We start from the raw sequence: 19,130 nt of genomic DNA, 5'->3' as shown, positions 1-19,130 counted from the left end.
AGACAGCGCTGCTGTGGCTGCCCCAGCATGGTTGGGTTTGCCTCAGATGCCAGCAGTCCCCACAGCAGGACCAGCTCTGACCAATGCAGCTCCTCCACCCAGGCCACTGCCAGAGGCCTCTGTGAGCCAGGGCTGGAGCAGAGGAGGGGGAACAATGACTCTGAACCCCCTCCGTGCCCCTCCGTGCCGCTGTGGCACGAGTCCCAGCCAGAAGAACAGCACAGGACCAGCGAGGACCATCAGCACCAATGAGAACCATCAGTGTCAGAGACACTGGGGTCAAATCCTGCTGGACACAGACCCAGACGGCGTCAACTTACCCAGGGCAGAGCCGGCAGGGGAGGATGCAGTGCCTCAGGCTGTGCTGGTGTCACAGCAGAGTGATCTGGCTCAGAAGGAGCTCCTCACCCACCCCTCCCAGTGAACACTACAGCAGCCCCACAACACCAGGCCACACCAGGCAGCCCCCCTGCCCCACTCAGCCACTGTGCCGGCACCCCCAGACCCTGACCCCCCCCCCCCCCCCCCCGTGGGTGCACGATGGCTCCACTCGCTCTGGGGACCAGGGGAGGTTAACCACACAAGCAGCAGCCCAGGTCTGCTCCTAGAGCAGATCTTAAAAGCCTCTTTCTTGGGCTGTGAGGCTGCAGAGGGGGTGTGGGGAGGTGGTGCCGCTGGGGAAAGAGCAGGAAGGGCTCATGAGTATTTTTGGACCCTGCTTGGGATTTATTCTGCCACTGCAAGGAAAAAAACCAACCAGAAAGCAACAAACCAGCAAAACAAAGTCCTTTTAGATCTCTCTCCACTTCAGGCAGCAGCAGAGGAGAGCAGAGCTTTGCAGTAGATCTGTTTCTCTAGATCTGTACAAATGCAGCCACTGCTGCACGCTGCTGCCCGCCAGCGCCGCTGGCCTCGGCGCCTGCAGCATCCTCCCCTAAACCTCTGGCTCTTGAAACGTCTCCGACCTGATGCCATGCTGGGCACGGCCCCAGCGGGCACCCGGGGTGTGCATGGGGCTGGAAGCGTGGCACTGCCTCTGCTGCATTCCTTCTGCAGGCTCCAAAGCAACACACATCAGACACTGCTGCGGAGGCTGGCATGAAGCTGCTGGGCGAAGGCAGCGCAGCATGGGAGGGGATTTGCCTTCAGCTCCCCGGGGCAGGGGAGCAGCAACCCCCTGGGAAGCTTCTCAGCACGATCTGGGCCTTCAGGCGGCCCCAGGGTTTGATGGACGCCTGGGGGTGAGGGAGGGGAGGTCATGGGACCAGCCTGGCTTCGGGAAGGATCCTGGAGCCTCTTCTCAGCACGGAGCAGGTCACCTTCCACCAGCAGCCTGCCAGTCCGGGTGGCGACCAGTGACGGGGAAAGAGCAGCGATGGGCATCAAGCTGGCACCTGTGGCTGCCCACAGGAGCTGGCTCCCTGCCAGCAGGGCTCTGCCGTCGGCAGGCACCGTTCACTTCACCTGCGCCACGATGACGCCAGACCCCCTCCTGCTCTCGTAGTACTCGGTGGCCAAGGCAAAGTCGAAGTCGCCGAGGGCCGGCCCGTCCAGGGCGATCTTCACCAGGTCGGAGAGCTTCTGGTGCCCTGTGTGCCGCGCCCGGCCGCGCCCCAGCAGCTCCCGGCCCCGGCTGAGCTTCTGGGACAGCGCCGAGCCCAGCGGCAGCGCCAGGGCGATGGCAGCCAGCGCGGCGAAGTCCGGGAAGAGCTCATGCAGCTCGGAGCTGCTGCAGACCAGCTTGCCGCAGAGCTCCCGGAAGGAGAGCTGCCGCAGGCTGAAGACGATGCGCTTGAAGAGGGGGAAGTCGCTGAGGGCCCTCTCGCTCAGCACCACCCGCGAGTAAGCCTGCAGCAGGAAGCTCAGCTCGCCCACCCCATAGCTGCCGACGTCCTCCAGAGACCGGGGGTAGCACTTGGGGTTGAAGATGGCCGAGAAGGAGCTGATGGCCTCCAGGACGCTGCTGGGGAACCTGTCCAGCAGGCTGCCCCGCAGGCTTTCCAGGTAGCTCTCCTTCAGGTGCTCAAAGTGCTTCAGGTGCACCTTGGAGCAGTTGGCCAGCTCCACGCCCTTGTAGCAGAGGTGGCCCTCGCCCTGCTGGCCACCCTGTGGATGCTCCTTCAGCTCACTGAGGAACTCCTGCAGGTTCTGGCCGCTGGTGCTCCTCTGGGCCTGCAGGGTGGTGGCCGCGGTGGAGACGATTGGCTTCAGGAGGGAGAGGTCAGCGTCCTCCATCTGGAAGAAGCAGCTGAGTTTCTGGAGGATGGGGAGGACATCCAGGAGGATCTTGGTGAAGGCCACAAACTGGAACTTCTTGAGCTCTTCACAGAGGCTGTGAGCCATGGGTGACCTCTCTGCCTCGCTCTCCAGCAGCAGCACCAGCATGGGCCAGGAGTCGTCGATGGCTTCCACAGCTGGGAAGACAGCAGTCCAGTGGATGGCTTTGGGGCTCCCAAGGTCTATCTCACAGAGGTCCAGGACGCTCCGCAGCTCCTGCAGGCCACTGCTTTCCCCCCTGAAGCCGGAGCAGAGCCTGTACACAGCATCCAGGGTGCTCTCGTACTGCTGGAGGTACTCAATGCTGGCGACGCCCTGGGCAGGCAGCAGGGAGCTGCCCTGGGTCAGGCAGTGCAGCTCGGTCAGCAGCGGGCAGAGGGTGCCCAGCACGGTGCCCGCCGGGCTCGGCCACTCGGCCAGCAGCGAGGCGCTGTTGGCGCTCAGCCAGGTGATCTTCACGGTGGGGATGCCAAAGGACTGCACCACCTCCCCCATCTTGCCTGCCACCGTGGAGGCCTCCCCGGCTGGCAGCTCGAAGCTGCCCAGGAAGGCGGCGCTGGTCTGCCCGCTGCAGGGGCAGACGGTGGTGGTGAACAGGGCGAGGCTGCGGCGCTGCAGGACGTCCACAGTCTCCTCCACCACCAGCCCCACAAACGGCGAGGCCTTGATCCTGTGCCTGTCCTCGCCGTGCAGCACCTTGGCAATGGCTGCCTGAGCCGGGCAAGGGAGCGCAGGGCGGGCAGGGAGGGAAAGAGAAACACAAATGAACTCCAGAAGCAGGGGGGGTGCCCAGCACCTGGCACAGTGCGAGCTGCAGGGCTCCGGCTCCAGGACCACCCAAGAGCAGCACAGGGGCCCAGTGGGAGGAGAGCCCTCAGGCAGACACGAGGCACAGACAAGCTGTGACTCCTGTTCTCTCCTCCTGCAGCCCCAGCACCCAGCGAGGCTGCGCAGAGCGTGGGGGTCCCTGTTCTGAGCAGGGAGCTGGAGCCCCACAGCTGCATCAGGACTGGGCACAAGGCAGCACCAGGGCAGCAGCAAGCCACCACCTGCCGGTCCCTGAACCTCTGTCTGTGCTGGGAGCGAGGCGAGAAGCCACCACCACGGCTCCAACCTCAGCCACTCCATCAGGGTGCATGAGCCCAGCAGGGGCAGGAGCAGCAGCAGGAGGCTGCAGCATCTTTTCCTTCTTCACTCCATTTTCCACATCCAGGAGGGGAACCCCCTGGGGGTGTGAACGCTGCCTGTGGCACTCAATTAGTTGGTTTGGTTTAGCCAATCTGCAGCAAACTGAAGCTCTTCAGAGAGCTCCAAAGCCTGGCACGTGGCCAAGGCTCACTAAAAATTTAATTTGCTTTTAACAGGCTCGAAGCATTTGCTCAAATCAAGAGAATCCTCCCCAAAGTCTCTGCACTCTTGAACTTTCCGATCACCCTCTTCAGGGCGGGAGAGGAAAACCCACAGCGCCTGCAGCTTCTCCCCTTGGGCAGCCTGGCAGGGCTGGGAAGGGAGAGGCTGCTTCTGCTCTCCCTGTGCCAGGAAACATCCACAGCACCACCAGCCCCAGGCTCCCCCGGAGCCCAGCACCTTCTCCTGGTCCTGCCAAAGCAGGGAATGACAGCAGCAAAGTGCCAGCCACGGTGCTGCTCCGTGTGGAGGAACTCCCAGAGTCCACTGGAACTCCTGGAGAGCATCAGGCAGCTGCACTGCAGGGCACGTCCTGGCACAGCCCATGACAGACGTGCCCTGATGCCACAGGAGGTTTTCCAGTCCAAGGACAGTGATGGAGATCAGCAAATGCTGGCACAGAGGCTGTTGGCGCTCCAGAGCTGCCAGTGGCCCCTGCCCCAGCTCCGGCTGGCCCAGGCTCACATCGCCAGGAGGATCCATGGATCCCCACCAGAGATGGCCCTGGCAGAGCCCACGCTCCCCCCTGCGAGTCACCAGGGCCCATGGGGTGGGAGCTCACGTTGCAGGCTCCTGCTCACACACACAGCACCTGAAGCGAAGCCAGGTGGGCACTGGGAGGCGTGGGGCTCCCTGTGCAGGCAGTCAGCGCGGGCACCACCCGAACCCAAAGCAGCCATCCAGAGGCGGGTGCTGAGCCCCCAGCCTGGCAAACCCACCTGCATCTCCCCGACGCTGCCAGGCTGGTGGAGGTCGCTGTGCTCGGGGGCCAGCAGCGCCTGGCACAGGTTGAACTTCTGCAAGTCGAGCAAGGAGGAGAACTTCTCCTCCGGGATCTCCTCCTTCGCCATCCAGTAGGCAGTGGTGAGCGCGGCCACCTTCGCCGGGTTCACCTCCACCTTGATGACCGAGCGCAGCTCCGGGTGGTGCCCCTGGGCACGGCTCTCCAACGCCAGCTGCTCCCAGTTCACGGCCAGCGCCTGCCGGTGCGCGCCGGAGGTGACGTGGCGCAGCAGGGCATGGCGCTGGAAGTTGTCGGTGCCCACGGTGAAGGCGTTCTCAGCCTTGCCGTGCTTGTTCCTCACCAGCGCCTGCCGGCACTCGGCGCAGAACATCAGCTTCCTCTCATAGTCAAACTCCAGCCAGGTGAACTCCTCCTTCCAGTGCTCATTGAAATACCTTTTGCACTTTTTATTGGAATTGGAAGTCTCCCCTGCAGGCTTTTTCCCCGGGGGCACCATGCTGCGCTGGCTGGGGGAGCGCAGCCCACGGCCCGGCCCAAACCAGCCTCGGAGCAGCAGCCTCTACACTTAACTTAGCAAGAAGCTCTATTACCACTCTCCTGGTCCGACTGGAGATGAAAGAGACACAAGGGGAAGGGATTAGGGGAGGGTCAAAGCTGGCTTTGGACCAAATGTCTGGGAAGGAGAGTGCGGACCCCACGGAGAGCAGCTCCTGCCCCTGGCAGCAAGTGCCCGGGACCCAGAGCAGACCCAGGGTGACTTGGAGGCCGGCTCAGACACAGGTCCTGGCATGCACACCTGTGTCTGCATTCCTGCCTTGCTTGTCTCCATCCCTGGATGCGGCCACAGCCATGTCCTATGGGCTGTGCACAGGACCTGCTCCAGCCAGGGCTCCCCAGCACCTCCTTGAGCCTGACCTGATCGAGGCAGCTGAAGTATTTCAGCATCCACTCAACTCCCTCCCTGCACTCAGCCCAGTCCTTGCATCCTTCCATCAACCGGATTGAAAAACCAAACCGAGCCTTCATCAGGGTGGAGGGAGGCGGAGGAGGAGGAACCAGCAGGGGATGGGGAAGGCGGAGAAACCAAACGCAGAGGCAGAAGGAGCAGGGAGGCTGAGCAGCAGCAGCCAAGCCAGGGAGTGCTGTCAGCCAGGGGCACTGCGCTGAGAAACCCACCAGGAACTCGAAGATTTCAGAACACCCCCAGGCCCCAGAGCGACAGCCCAGCCCCCAGAGATGCAAAGACCCAAGCCGTGGAGCGGGGGTGCCCTCCGGGGTGCCCCGGGCAACGCTGCCTGGGTGGTGGTGGAGCTGCCTGGCACCACAACCAGCTGGCACCACATCCCCGGACCTGCCTTCTCCTGACACTGTCCTTCGGCATGCCCCGGCTGCGGATGGGATGCTGCACAGCGCTGGGGGCAGCTCCCTCTGTTCCCACCCTGTCACCCTCCCCCGTCAGCTCCCAGACACCCCCCTCCCCCCCGCACGCAGCCCCCAGCAAACTCTGCTGCTCTAGGAGCAGCTGGGAGCACTGGGGTGGCAGCAGAGCACCGCGACACTGGGTCCTGTACGTCCTGCAGCATCCCACCGGGCACCCTGCACCGGGCACGCAGCTCCCTGGCACCACTGGCCACAGGAAAAAGCATCGTGGTGGTGGGGAGGCAGCTGCCAGTCACCCAGTGCCCACCCGGGCGAGGGCGAGCAGAGCAGCACGCAACCCCCAGCCCTGCGTGCCCTCCCCGCACCCCCTGCCCTCATACGTACCATGCAAAGGCTGCCATAGGCTGTGGGGCAGGGGCTGGCAAACCTCCCGGGCTGGGGGTTGAAACACGGAAAAAACCAAAAAATTCCAAAATCCAACCTGCTTTAACCCCCAAAGCAACCCCGAGCGCAGGAGGCGGCTGGGAGGGCAGCAGCAGCCCCCAGCCCAGCAGCCCCCAGCCCGGCAGCCCCCTCAGTGCATGGGTGGGCGCCCGGCTGGCACCGCGGGAACAAAGCCTGCGGCTGCAGGGCGCTCAGCGCCGCTCGGGCGCAGCCATCTTGCTGCCGGGGACTCGCTGGCTCCGCGGAGGCTGCCGGAGCCCACGGCGGCAGTGGCCACTAGCGGCGGCCGGGAACCGCGAAGGCCCCGTGGCCGTGGGCCCCGGGACGGTGGGGACCGCGGCCGTGGTGGCCAGCGATGGGCCCCGGCCCCTGGGCAAGGGCAGCACGCGGAGCTGCGCCCCGGGGCTCGCCGCACGCTGCCTGCCGCGATGCCTTTCCCCGGGGCACGAGGAGGGCAGAGACGATGGGCATCAGGTGCCCAGCTCATGGGCCCCTGGGAGAGCCACCCCGGTCTCCTGGCCAGGGCAGACGCAGCAGGATGAGCTGTAAATGCTTTTGCACGCAGCCAGGATGGGACTGGGCAGAGGCAGGACCTGCGTGCCCCGTGAGCCGGCGGCTGTGGGCAAAGCAGCTCCTGCCCTGCCTGTGGCACTGAGCTGCTGCAGCGCTCGGGTCTGAGCCCTTCAGTGAACCTGGCAGCAGAACTCAGACCAAGATCCCACTCAAACCCCACTTCACTGTGTTACTGGTCCACAGCTGCAGGGCTGGCACTGGCACCCCCAGCTGGCACTCCCTGGCTCTGCTGCGGCCTACAGAACCTTTCAGCACTAGATGGAGGTGAACCTCAGAGCCACCCAGCTTGGGATTTTACACCGACTTTGCTTTGGCCCTGTGGGAGCCCCCAGTGGAATCCTCCCCCTCCCCCCCCCCCCCCAGTTCTGCAGCCCCCCAGCCCTGACACGGTGCCTGGGCACTGGGAGGTGCTGCCGGCGCAGTCAGGCGGCCCCTCGGTATGTGCCTGGATTAGGGGCTGCATTGTACCTGGCTCCGGGAGGGGCTGGGGGCCCCCCGCTGAATTCCTCTCTTCAGGCTCCTCCGCATGTCCCCGGGGCAAGAGGCTCTTCCTGCTCCCAGGACATTCCTGCCGCAGCCTGGCCTTAACCTGCCAGGGGCTGGCTGAAACCAGAGAGGGGCTCAGGGCTCATTGATCCCTGTGCCCCCTCCCTCGCTTCCAGGCTGGAGGTTGCTGCAGCCCCTGGTGCCAGCACCCGGAGCGGATTGGAGAGGTCTGCCCTGGTGTCCCTGCAGGGTGGCAGACAGACTGGCAGACAGACTGACTGACGTCCTTCCTAAAGGCCCCCAAACGGAGATGTTTCCCTGCTCCCCTGCAGCAGCAGCAGCAGCAGTCCCCTCACTTCATTTTGGTCGTTGCTATTTCCCCCGTGCCAGGCCAAGTGCCCAGCGGGCACCTGACCTCCCTGCTTGGACACATCCATCATCTGCATGGCATGAGGGTGGCTGCTGCCTGCTGAGCCACAGTTTCCACTGGAGTCCTTCAACAGCCAAACCAACCCCGAGGCACAGCTGGGGGTGTCGAGGGGTCAGACCCCAGCACCCCCTGCCCACAGTTCCCAGGGGGTTTCATTGCATCGCTCAGAGGCTGAAGAGAGCAGGCTGGAAAGGCAGCCACGAGCTCTCTCCTCCCCCAACCCCTGCCCCCGAGATCAGACCCCCAAGGCCACCACACAGATCGGATTTGTTGGGTTCCTTCCCTGCGCTGAGATCTCTGAGCCAGGCTCGGGGGCCCTGGGGATGACTCACACTTTGGAAATGGAGCTGCTGGTGCTCCAAAGATGCCCCCCAGCTCTGCTGCCCACCACAGCCCAGCTGCACCAGCCCTCCTCCCCACACATCACATGGGCATACGGGGAGGGCTCCGGGGGGTAGGGAGGGCACACCTGCCCTGCGTGGCCCTGCCCTGCGTGGCCCTGCCCCTGCACCCAAAGCCCCATCTCAGAGACCCCGAGATGAACCAGTGACCCGGGGCAGCAGGGGCAGATCAGGGCCCTGTGAAGGTGCCTGGCTGGGCAGTGGGCCATGGGAGGGGACCGTGAGGGTCCTGCTAGAGAAGGAAAACCCCCGAGGTCCTGATGCAAGGTCCCCCTAAACCCCCAGCCACAACCAGCTCTCAGGACGCTGCCTCCTCCCGCACAGCTCCTCACAGCCCTTTGCTGCGTGACTTGAGCTGGCAGGGAACGAGCCTTGAAATAAACCCAGATGACATCTCTGCAGCCGCCGTGCGCGGCCGCGGCCGGGCGATTCGCGGGGCTGGAGGGGCGGGAGGCAGAGGGGGGCGGGCAGTGCCTATTTCTCCCCCACCAGCAACCCCGGCTCTGATCAGACCAAGCCAGTTTGCTCTCCACAACGCAGCAGCTGAGAAGGGCAAAGCCCTTTTGTGCAGGAGCAGACAAGGTTGCCTCCCACCCTGGGCTCCCCCCCAGCTTGCCCACCTGCTCCCCGGGGGGCAGCTCAGCCACATCCAGCAGCCAGATCCGTGGGAACCCCACACCACTGACACAATCAACCATCCCCGAGGAGCAAAACTGGGCGCAGGTCTTGCTCTGCCAAGCCTCTTTTCCTCCCCGTGCCCACCAGCACCAAGCTCACTTCCCCTTGGATTTTGATTGCCCTGTGCCAGTTCATTATCTGAGCATTTAGTGCAAAGCCCCAGACCATCCCAGTACCCCCCCACACACACACACACTGCAGCCAGCATCACCACTGGGGCTGCCACAGCCCAGCCAGGACCTCACTGATCCCTGTGACAGGTACCAAGGAGCTGGGGACCAGCGGGGCTAATCCTGACCCCAGGCAGCAAGGAGGCAGCGAGGGCTGAACACGAACCAGGGCTCCACTTCCTGAACCCTGCTCGACCCTCCCCACCGTTAGCTTCCCCTCTGGGGTGGGCATCAGGGCTCAAGGTCTTTCCAAAGCACAGGGAGCTCGGAGGGCAGCCCAGAGCCCCAGGGCAGTGCAGCCTTCCTTCTGGGCACCGTTTAAATCATCAAAGTCACAGCCGAGCCCAATTCATTACAGGCAGGGAGCGACTGGCAGGGATGGAAAGGGAGGGAAGAGACTCAAATTGATGCTTTCTCACCATTCCAGTGAAATAACCAATTTGGAGCAAATTAAGGGGCTCCCTTCCCTCCCAGCTTTGCAATTGCCTCTGAGTCAAGGCACATTTTTCATAGCACAGCGTTTCCTCCATTAGCAGCAAAATTAATGATTTCTGCTGGGGAAGCACCGGGCAGGTGCCTCCCGTGCCCTTCCCTGGGGGCACCGAGCCCCCACACTGCGAAGTGCCCTAAGGAGACAGGCTCAGAGGGCACAACTGGCATGGCCGGGCTACAGGCTGGTGGCAGTCCCGTCCTAGATGTGCCCAAGTGATGCCACAGACCACTCTGGTGAGGCTCAAACCCTGGCTGCCCCTGATGACCCCCAGCCACGTAGGCTTCAGCCAGTCCCTCCCAGCTTTGCTTGTGAGGGTCAGAGTGGGTCCCATCAGCTCAGACTTCAGGGGTGCAAATCCTGGGCAGTCAAGAGGACTTTCAAACCTTCAGCCATTGCCATGGGCCCCTGCCCCTGAGCTTCAGAGAGGTCAAACCTCCTGGTCCTCACCTGCCCCCTGTTACTTCTGGGGGGCCCTGTGCCAGTGCCAGACAGCAGCTGAACTGCAGAGCTCCAGCAGGGCTGCCCCGGGGCCAGGCTGGGCTGGGCTGGGCAGGAGGTCACACATCTGTCATTATTTTTTAATTAGAATTTTATGTCCTACCTCTTGTATTTCATTGTCATTTCCGCCACTCCTACCCAGGCCGTGCTAATATCAGTGCTCCAGAGAAGAGTGGGAGCAGGCAGCCCACTCCTGCCAGCAGCCTGCTCAGAAGCAGCTCTGCTAAATCCCTGCAGTCACAGCAGGCCTGGGGACAGCAGGCAGGTGCTGGAAGGAGCCATCCAAGGGCGGCCACCAGCAGCCTGCTGCGAGCATCCTCACTGCCCAAACTTCCCCAAACTTCCCCTTTGCTCACAACACCTCTCAGCACCTCAGGATGCCAGCGAGGGGAGCTGGCATGACAAAGGGACCAAAAAAGCTGGAGGACTGCACCCTTGGCTTGATGCTGGAAATGCAGTGATATTTTCTAGCCCACATCATCCTGGAGGTCAAGACTGGATGACAGCTTGGTCTAAAAATACTCAGAAGGGGAGGCTGAGGCTGTCGTTGTTGCTCAGAGCCCCCAGAGCCCCAGGTCGTGGTTGAAACCAGGGACAGATACCTGCCCCAGGACATGGCTCAGAGCAAGCCCCTGGCAATAACGACGACTGCAGCATTCCCAGGGAAACTCACCCAAAACCACCTCAGGAGAAGCTCCGTCCCACATCTGATGAAGGAACCCCAAAGCCAAACCCGCAGCGTTTGATTTGGGCCGGGCCCCTGCCCGTTAGCCCCCCACAGAGAGGACCGGAAGCCTCATTAAGCAGCCAATTAGCAACAGCTGACTCCCAGCAGCATCAGCACCCACGAGTGGCCCCATCAGAAGTGAAGCTCTGGGGACTTTACACCACTGCCTTCATCCCTGAGCCCCCAGGGCCGAGCAGGAGCCTTGCTTTGGTCGCTGTTCTGTTTAAAACCTGCCCTGCCGGAGCTGCGCTGCAGATCGACAGCCGGGCAGCGCCAGGCGCTCCGGGGCGCAGGCAGCCACAGCTCAGGGAAAAGATTGAGTTTCAGATTATCAGGAAAAATGAAGTGATGCACAGGAGACAGCTGCCGGGCAGGGCTGCGCCCACAGCCAGCCGAGTCCTTGGAGGAGCCCATCAGATGTGCCAGGGCGATGCCATCCCTCGGCCTGGCCGCTCTCCTGCTGCCGCAGGCACCCACAAGCACGGGTGACCGGGGGGCACCAGCACAGGCTGGCATGTGGGCACGCACAGCACATGCCTGTGCACACACATGCACCGAGGGAACCGGCCAGAGCCGTGGCTGCCAGCACGGGCAGCACCCAGGGGTGATGCCCCTTTCCCCCCAGAAAGTTACTGCCAATTATCCCCAAACCAGCGACGCTCCCAGCCCGAGCCTGCACCTGAAGCGGGTCCGAGGGCAGCGTTACCGTCACGCTCCGGTTGCTGCCGCAGCTCCGTGAGCCCAACACAGCCAAAGCCAGAGCAGAGCCCCTCCAGCACCCCCCTGCCAGCCTTCCCCTGCCGAGGCACCGCCGGTCTCTGCCCCCAGCCTCATCTCACACAAAACCATCACAGCTTTGCACCGCGGGTGCAGCAGGAGCGCGGCTCGGGGGTGACCCCCAAGCGAAGAGCAAGGGCACAACAAAGCCCTGTCAGCGCCCGACCTTTTTCCTCCTCCTTTTGCAGCCCTGGGAAAAAAATCAATCAGATGCAGGGAGCCCAACTCAGCTCGGATCCTGTAAGTGACTGAGCTCCGGAGGCTGGCAGCCGAAGGCACAGGCTGCTCGCGCTGGGGCTGGCAGGGACCATTTTGTGGGTGTTCGGCGCACGGCTCGGGCGATGCCAATCAGAGGAGCAGCTCTTTGGGTGGGTTTGGGGCAGCAGGGAACGGCAGCGACTCGATTCTCTTGGAAAGAGGAAAATCTCCGGAGGATAACTCAGCACCCAGAGCCCTGGGGGGAGCAGGATGGGGACCCCACAGGAGAGCCAATATTTGCGTGTGATGCTGAGGCTGCTGCCAGCCCCTCGCTCCCGAGCCCGGACTCCTCCAGCAGCACCGATTCCCGGAGCTCGTTTCTGGCAGTAAATAACCAACCGCGATATGAACCGCACAGGGGAGCAGAGACCCTCCCTCCCCACAGCCTCGGCAGAGACACCCAGCAAATACAAAACAATCAGAGCTGTTTTTTCCTCACAGCACAGCTCGCACCTCGGTTTATTTCCATTTTCTCTAGCTCAGGTAATTCGGCGCTGCTCTGCTGCCCACCCAACGCCTGGACGGGGTCGGTGCAGGCAGAAACATCCCCGGGACAGCAGCGGAGGGAGCGCCGTGGACTTTGTGCCACACAGACCCCTTGCTATCGCCACCGGATCCCTTCCATCGCCATCAGACCCCTTGCTATCGCCACCGGATCCCTTCCATCGCCATCAGACCCCTTGCTATCGCCACCGGATCCCTTCCATCGCCACCAAACCCCTTGCCATCGCCACCGGACTCATCAACACCGCCAGACCCCTTCCACCGCCTCCGCGATGCCGGCCGAGCCCCTGAGCCCCGAGCCCGGCTCCCGTAACCGACCCCCCCGCACCCAGCCCGGGAACCGATCCCCGCAGACGGCTTCCCTGTGTGTTAATGAGAGCGGGGAGCGGCGGGGAGCTGGGGGAAGCGGCGGGGAGCTGGGGCTGGAGGAAAGTTGCGTTTCACCCACCTAGAAGCATTTTGGATGCGGCTGCCTCGGCTCGGTGCTGCTGGTGCCTCCCGCTCGCCCGGCTGGGCTGCGGGCAGGGGCGGGAAGAGGCGGGCAACCCCCCCCCCGCAGCCCCTCTCAGCCGCCCAATGCGCTGCCAGCCCCTCACCGCCGCGCCCGGCCCCGCCTCGGAGGTGCCGGTGATCGCACAACCGGGGGGGAACCGGGAGGGGGGCGGAGGGAAGGGAGGGGCCGGTTCCGCCCCCGCCCCCAGCACAGGGACTGCCGAAGAGAGGAAACTTTGAGGGAGCCCCTGAGACGCTTCTCCTGCACCCCCAGATCACTCCCTGAGAACCCAGCACCGCCCCCACCTCTAATGGGGATGGTTTGAGGTGGTCGGGGACAGGCAGCTGCTGGGATGCTCCGTGCTGGGTCCCCACCAAGGTGGGAGGGCGGACACGACAGCGGGAGCCCCCCCATCCTGAAACCTCCCTGGGAGAGCATCCCCAAAACGCCCCCTTGGGCAGGGTCCCATGGATGGGCTGAGCTCACCGCCCCCCGAGACTGCCCACGATGCTAAGCAGGTTCCACACACGCTGGCACCAGCCCCCTCCGGTCACCAGCAGACCCCTCAGCTTTTGGGGTTCAGCACCGAGACGCTGGCACTGCTCCCACCAGCAGCAGCCTGAGCTCAGCCCTTTCTCCACCACCCACATGGGGGAGGTCCGACCCCCCCCGCCAGCCAGCCCGTGGTTGCCTTTTCAAGAGGGAAATGAGGAAAAAGCTGCTTGTGGAAAGAGGAAACGATCACAGCCCCCCCGAAGGAAGAGGAGAACAGGGAGGGATTTAAATGCTGCCCTCAAATCAAGCAGCTCAGAGTCAGGCAGGAGCCTCAGCACCGCCAGCCAAGAGCACAGCAAACCCCGGAGGCTAACCACGAGATGCCCAGGCCCCGCCCTGCAGCCAGGCCAGGCACTTTTGGGGTTAATTCTCACAGTTTCGTGCTCTGAAAGCACCTGAAGCCATTGGGAGCGCCCACCCCTCACCCCCTTCCCCCATGCACTGCTGCTGGGGTAGGGCAGTCCACGGGTCCCTATCTCAGCACCCACCCGGGCCCGGGTGGCGCAGGGGCAGTGGCACAGCCTTGGGTGCCCTGCACAGGGCATTGCTCTCGGGGTCGTTAGCGGCAGCAGTAAGTTTAGCCTGGGCAGCCGCTAATCCGGGACTGACAGCCGGGCCCGCGCCGCCTGTTCCCAGCAGCTATTTAAACCTCATATTAATTTGTTTAATGTCAGCAGTAGTTTGGCCTCAGCGCTGCCAGCGCCGGGCAGAAGGGAGCGAGGAGGTGTAAAGACCAGGCTGAGCCATCCTGGGGCTCTTCTCCTGTTCCCTCTCCTTGCCACGAGCAAGTCTGGCATCTCCCGACCGCCAGCCCTGCTGGCAAGACCCAGCGGGGCCAACACGGAGCTCTGAAGCCCCACACTCCATCCTCTGCCCACCCTCACCGTCAGCCCCGAGCAGCGCTCCCGAGCCCCCCACGGCGATTTCAGCAATAAAGAATCTCCCTGCTCCAGCCAGTGCCCAGTTTGTGCCAGTTGGGTGGGCAGGTCCCAGCTGGCATCGCCCAGCTGAGAGGGGTTGAGCTGGCACAACACAGCGGGGTGGGAGAGGAACGGCAGCGTGGGACGTGGCGTTTGATGGCCAGGCCTTTGTGGCCAGCTGGAGCAGAGGCTCGTGGCAGATGCTGGTCACAGACCCAGCCCTGGACGCCTCCTGCCCGGCCGCCGCCCCCTGGAATTCGCCAGCGGCGCGGCGTGGGTCCGGCCCGGGCATAACTTGCTATATTTGTGCGTGGACCCCGGGGCTGGCTCACGGCAGCAGCACAAACAGGGCCTGGACCCGTCCCGCTCCCCACCACCACCCGTCCTGGACCTGGGGGCAAAGCCCACGGCCACTTCTTCCCACGACATCCTCCGTGGGATGGAGCTGCAGCTGCCCAGCATCCTGACTGGGGCTGCCACAGAGAAGGGCACCTGGAGACCATGACAACCGGCTCGGGGGGCACGACACCTTGGCGGGGGGGCAGCATAAATCAAACCAAACGAGCGCCATTGCCCAGGTGCTGCACACCCCACCAGGGTCACAGCAGTCCCTCCCCAAGCTCAGGTTGGTTTGGAGAGAGCGGTGATGGAGCAGAGGTTCCTCTGCAGGGAGGAGAGAGCCTCTCCCACAGCCCTGGCAGTGCCCAGCCTGAGGCTCCAAAAGCAGAACTGAGCAATGGGCACAAAGGAGAAGGGAAACAGAGGGACAAAACCCACCGGGAAGCCCCCACCCCTTCCCCACGTCTGCCAAGCTTCCCAGAGCCATTCTGGCTGACTTTGAGGATTTAGGCTATAATTTGGGGGTGAAAGACGCCAGATAGGATCAGCAGCGATCCACCTGGAGGACAGGGATCGGTTTTCCTCTGCTCTGTAACCCGAGCCCACCAGAAGCAGAAGGCTGAGGCGTGGAGCAGCCGCCTGCGGTTCGACCCCCAGGCTCTGACCTTTCCTGCTCCCGAGTTTGCTTGGATTAAGATAACAGATTTTCAGGGCTGGACCCTCCCCTCGGGGGGTTCCCACACAAAGGGGATAGGATTTGTGGCTCACGTTCCCCCCACGACCCCCCCGATAAGAGGCACTCAGTCAAACCCAGGCTGCAGGTGCCCATCCCAGCTCAGGGCATCTCGAGGTTTTAATTAACTCTCCCTGAAGATTGCGCAGGGGCAAAGCAGGGGAGCTGCCGATGCCTTTGTGCAGAGGGGTGACCCACACAGCCCCTTCCTTGGGGGGCTGGGGGGTAACATCTGTTTTCCATTAAAGGGAAGCTCTGGTCTCATCGGGTTGGTAAGAACTAGGAGAAGAGCCAAGCTCCTCGGCTCCTCTGCTCCCAGCTCCTTTAATCTCCCTCCTCTCAGCAGCCCGGAACAATGTTGCCCTTTCATTAATCCCAGCTCCTGTGCAGCTTCTCAGTTTTAAACCAGCCCGTTCAGGACCTTTCTGTCGCAGGGCAAGATGCTAAAACTTTCTTTCCCCCTTTTAAAAAGAGCCTCCTGGGGGAAAAAAAAAGCTTCAGATTGCTTAGACGTGCGCTGAAAATTCTCACCCTTTAACAATGAGACCGTGATTGCTGCCGGCTGGGTGTCACAGCAGAGGACAGCCACCACCGTGTCCCCAGGCCTCGGGATGTTAATTAGGGGCTGCTCCATCCATCATCACCCTCCAAGGGGAGTGGACTCCGGTGAGCCCCAGGCTGGAGGAGCCCCAAGGACGAGCAGCTGCTCAAAGACAGGAGCGGCCGCGGGCAGGGCTGCGGGAGAGCCGCGGCTGCCTCCGCCTTCATCCTTCCCAGGGAGATGCCTAATTACAAAGGCATCCAGGACAGGTCCACAAATAGGGTGGAGAAACTGGCTGACCTAAAAATATTTAATTATCAAGAAAAGGGATGGAAATTACACCTGAAATAGCTTCAGAGACAGGGTGCGATGTTTTCCATCTAATTTAGGAAGGAGTGGGGCAGAAGGTTTCACCTGCAGCCACACTTCAGCACACCGAGAGACCCTCCATAAGCCAGCGAGCCCCCAGCAGGCACACCCAGCCCCCCTCCAGGGCACATGAGGAACAATTTCTTCCCCTTGAGGGTTGTCCAGGCCTGGCCCGGGCTGCCCAGGGCAGCAGTGGAGTCTCCATCCCTGGAGGGGTTCCAAAGCCGTGGAGATGTGGAGCTGAGGGCCACGGTCTGGTGGTGCCCTGGCAGCGCTGGGTCGATGGCTGGACTCGAGGATCTCAAAGCTCTCCTCATGACTGCCAGGCTCTGGCTCCCTGCCTGTGCGCAGCCGTGGCAGCGAGGGCTGAGGCAGCGCCGAGCTGGCTCTGGGGGAGCTGGCGCAGAGCGTGACGAGGGCAGATCATCTCCTCAGAGAGAATTTCATATTGCTCACGACTTACTGTCTGAGAACATAAACCAGTTTAACCAGCAGACCCTAAATCACACTGACAGCTTTACACTACCCACAAACCTCTGCTCGCCCTCAGCCAGCTCCTTCCTCTCCACCTCCCCTCCCCATTTGCCTTTCTTTCACCCCGTTTTCCCCGGGAGAGCTGCAGGGGTAGGACAGGCGTGCAGAGGAGCAGCCGAGGAGCAGCAAGCACCCAGAGGGGCACAGGACTGCAGGGATGAGCTGGACACGGGGGTCACGGTGGGGCCGTGGCAGCCAGAGGGGTCAGGGGACAGCAGCAGCCTGGCTGAGCTGTGCCCAGGGGGTCCCAGGGTGGGTTTGGGCAGAGGCTGAGCTGCGCGCAGAGGATGCTGCTGGCGGTGGCAATTTTTCCCCACACCAGGAAGAAAAGGCCTTGTGTTATTTTTAAGCGCTGCATTTTGAGCCAGGATCCTTAATCTTGGAATTCGCTGCAATTTCCTTCCATTTGGGTTGCTTTCGAGTTGCAACAGCAGCATTTTACGGGCACTTAGCTCAGGCATGCGTCACACGTGAGCTTAATTAGGAGCAGATTAAGAGCAACGGGAACGTGCAGCCCTGGCGTAGTTCACAGCTTCCCCAGCTCAGCAGAGTGGGAAGGGGAAACTCTGGGATTTATTTTCAGTGGGAAATAAATAAATGGTAAAAGTGGCAGCTGACCACGGAGCATCTCAGCTCCGTGGTGGCCTCTGATCCCTGTCCCAGGAGGGCATCTCCTCAGGGAGTGGGGCAGCCACTGTCCTGCTCCAGCAGGGGAGGAAGGAGAAGTGTCCCACTGCATCCCACTGCATCCCAGATGCTGTCACTGGGGAGTGGAGGTGCCAGGTGCTGCACCTGTGAGGGCTGTGCAGCTGCCCTGTGCCAAGGTGCCACAGATGACCAGGGCTGAACTGGAGGACTGGAGCAGGGTGACAGCCATGGGGAGGTGACCTGCCCAGAGCATCAGTGAAGAGCAAGGCTGGGAGCAGAGCTCATCCTTCCTGGGCTGCAGCCCTAGGCCCTAACCCAGTCCAGCCACAGATTATCTTCATTCATGACCTTTTGGCTCTGCCCAGCAGCTTCTCTGGGTCAGTTTTTGGGCCAGAGATCGAAGGTTTAAAGACCTTCTTAGGACAACTCTGTCAGGAAAACCAAAATTCCTGCAGCTTTTGGCCCAAGCTGAGGGAGCAGAGCAGAGGGGCCACAGCCTGACAGCAAACACACTGCTCCAGGAGAATCCTTTCATCACTTCACAGCTAATCAATTTGGCTTTCACTTGAAGTCAGCAGCTCAATAAAAGCAGAGATTAATTATGATCCAGTGATTAATCCATGATCAGCTGAAGGGCTGAGCCTTGCAGAGAGCGAGCAACTTGATGGAGTATCTTCAGAGGCTTTAAAAAGGGAGCAGTATCCCCTGGCTGCACAGACTGGCACAAGGCTGCTGTGCCAAGAGGGGCTCTGGCCTGACACGGAGCCCTCAGGCCCTTTGCCCCACGTGCAACAGCTTTTTGGGGTGTAACAAAGGCATTTAGTGAGCAGAGCTGGTCTGCCAGTGCCCAGGGTAGGGGTAAATCTCTCCCCTTCTTGCCCCTTGCAGCAGCTCCCACCCCCCCCAGCTCTGCCTCAGGAGCCTTGAGGGATGTCCCTGCACAGGGCGGGGGGGAAGCAGGCCTGGGAATGCCAGAGGGAAGGAAATGTACAATGACACAACTGTGCTCCTTCAGGCACCACCTGATCCCAGCAAACACCTTCAAGACACGGGAAAACATCGAATTTCCCACTGAGATCCCAGGTTACTCCGAGCTGAGCTGGAGAGCTGTTCTCAGCCATCTGCGGGGGGCAGCCGAGGCCAGCGGAGCAGGAGGGCTCCGTCTGCTCGGCCCTCCCTCACTTGACAGAGGCTTAAAGCATGAACCCAGCTCCTGCTTGGCCACCAGGTGACCGATCCACCCCCGGGGATCACCTGGGCAGCCTCTGCCTCAACTGAGTGTTAAAGATCCTTTAACACAGGTTGGGCACGGGGCTGCTGCTGGGATGCTCAGGAGAGCCTCATGTGCTGCTGTCATGGGGTCAGGCAGGAGCATTCCCCAACCTGGACCCCCCCACACTGCCCTTTCCCACTCACCCCCAGCCTCTTTACCTTCCCAGCTGCTCCTTTCCCCACCCAACATCACACTCAGGAGCCCACTTGGCCGTGTCCAGTGCATGCAGCTCCCTGGCCACCAGACCCTTGGCTTCTGCTGCAAAGCTTCTCCTAACAGCCCCCAAAGCAGGAGAGCAGCAACCCACTGCAGGAATTCAGGAGGAAGCCAGGACAGCAAGGGCTGGCACAGCACCTCCCCACCACACCTGCCCCAGCTCTGAGGCCATCCCAGTCCCAGCCCAGCTGGTGCTGGGGCTGCTGCACCCTGATTAGTGCCCAATTAGGCTCTAATCCCACGTTTGCTCTGGTTCCAATC

At 62.3% G+C, this 19,130-nt stretch overlaps 2 protein-coding genes across 2 annotated transcripts in view; both read right to left on the bottom strand.

Moving 5' to 3' along the window:
- ZNF385C (zinc finger protein 385C) overlaps window positions 1-19,130 on the bottom strand; it is a 42,735-nt gene that overhangs the window by 14,072 nt on the left and 9,533 nt on the right. The window lies entirely within an intron of this gene.
- On the bottom strand, window positions 760-5,291 carry C36H17orf113 (chromosome 36 C17orf113 homolog). The gene is made up of 2 exons (XM_009910914.2): window positions 4,404-5,291; window positions 760-2,988 (listed from the first exon to the last, which is right to left on the bottom strand). Exons 1-2 carry the CDS (start codon window positions 4,923-4,925, stop codon window positions 1,456-1,458), a joined length of 2,055 nt encoding a protein of 684 aa, XP_009909216.2. The 5' UTR covers window positions 4,926-5,291; the 3' UTR covers window positions 760-1,455.

This window comes from Dryobates pubescens, chromosome 36 (genome assembly GCF_014839835.1).
Source record: "Dryobates pubescens isolate bDryPub1 chromosome 36, bDryPub1.pri, whole genome shotgun sequence".
NCBI lineage: Eukaryota > Metazoa > Chordata > Aves > Piciformes > Picidae > Dryobates > Dryobates pubescens.
The sequence above is the reverse complement of the archived record's forward strand: the minus strand, read 5'-3'. Positions and strand labels throughout refer to the sequence as shown.

What these genes read in the sequence shown, in the direction of transcription:
- C36H17orf113 (XM_009910914.2), bottom strand. Translation starts at nt 4,925, where the DNA reads ATGGTGCCCCCGGGGAAAAAGCCTGCAGGGGAGACTTCCAATTCCAAT. An exon ending in GCAGCGTCGGGGAGATGCAG is followed by an intron (nt 2,989 to 4,403) that starts GTGGGTTTGCCA and finishes TGCCCGGCTCAG; the next exon opens with GCAGCCATTGCCAAGGTGCT.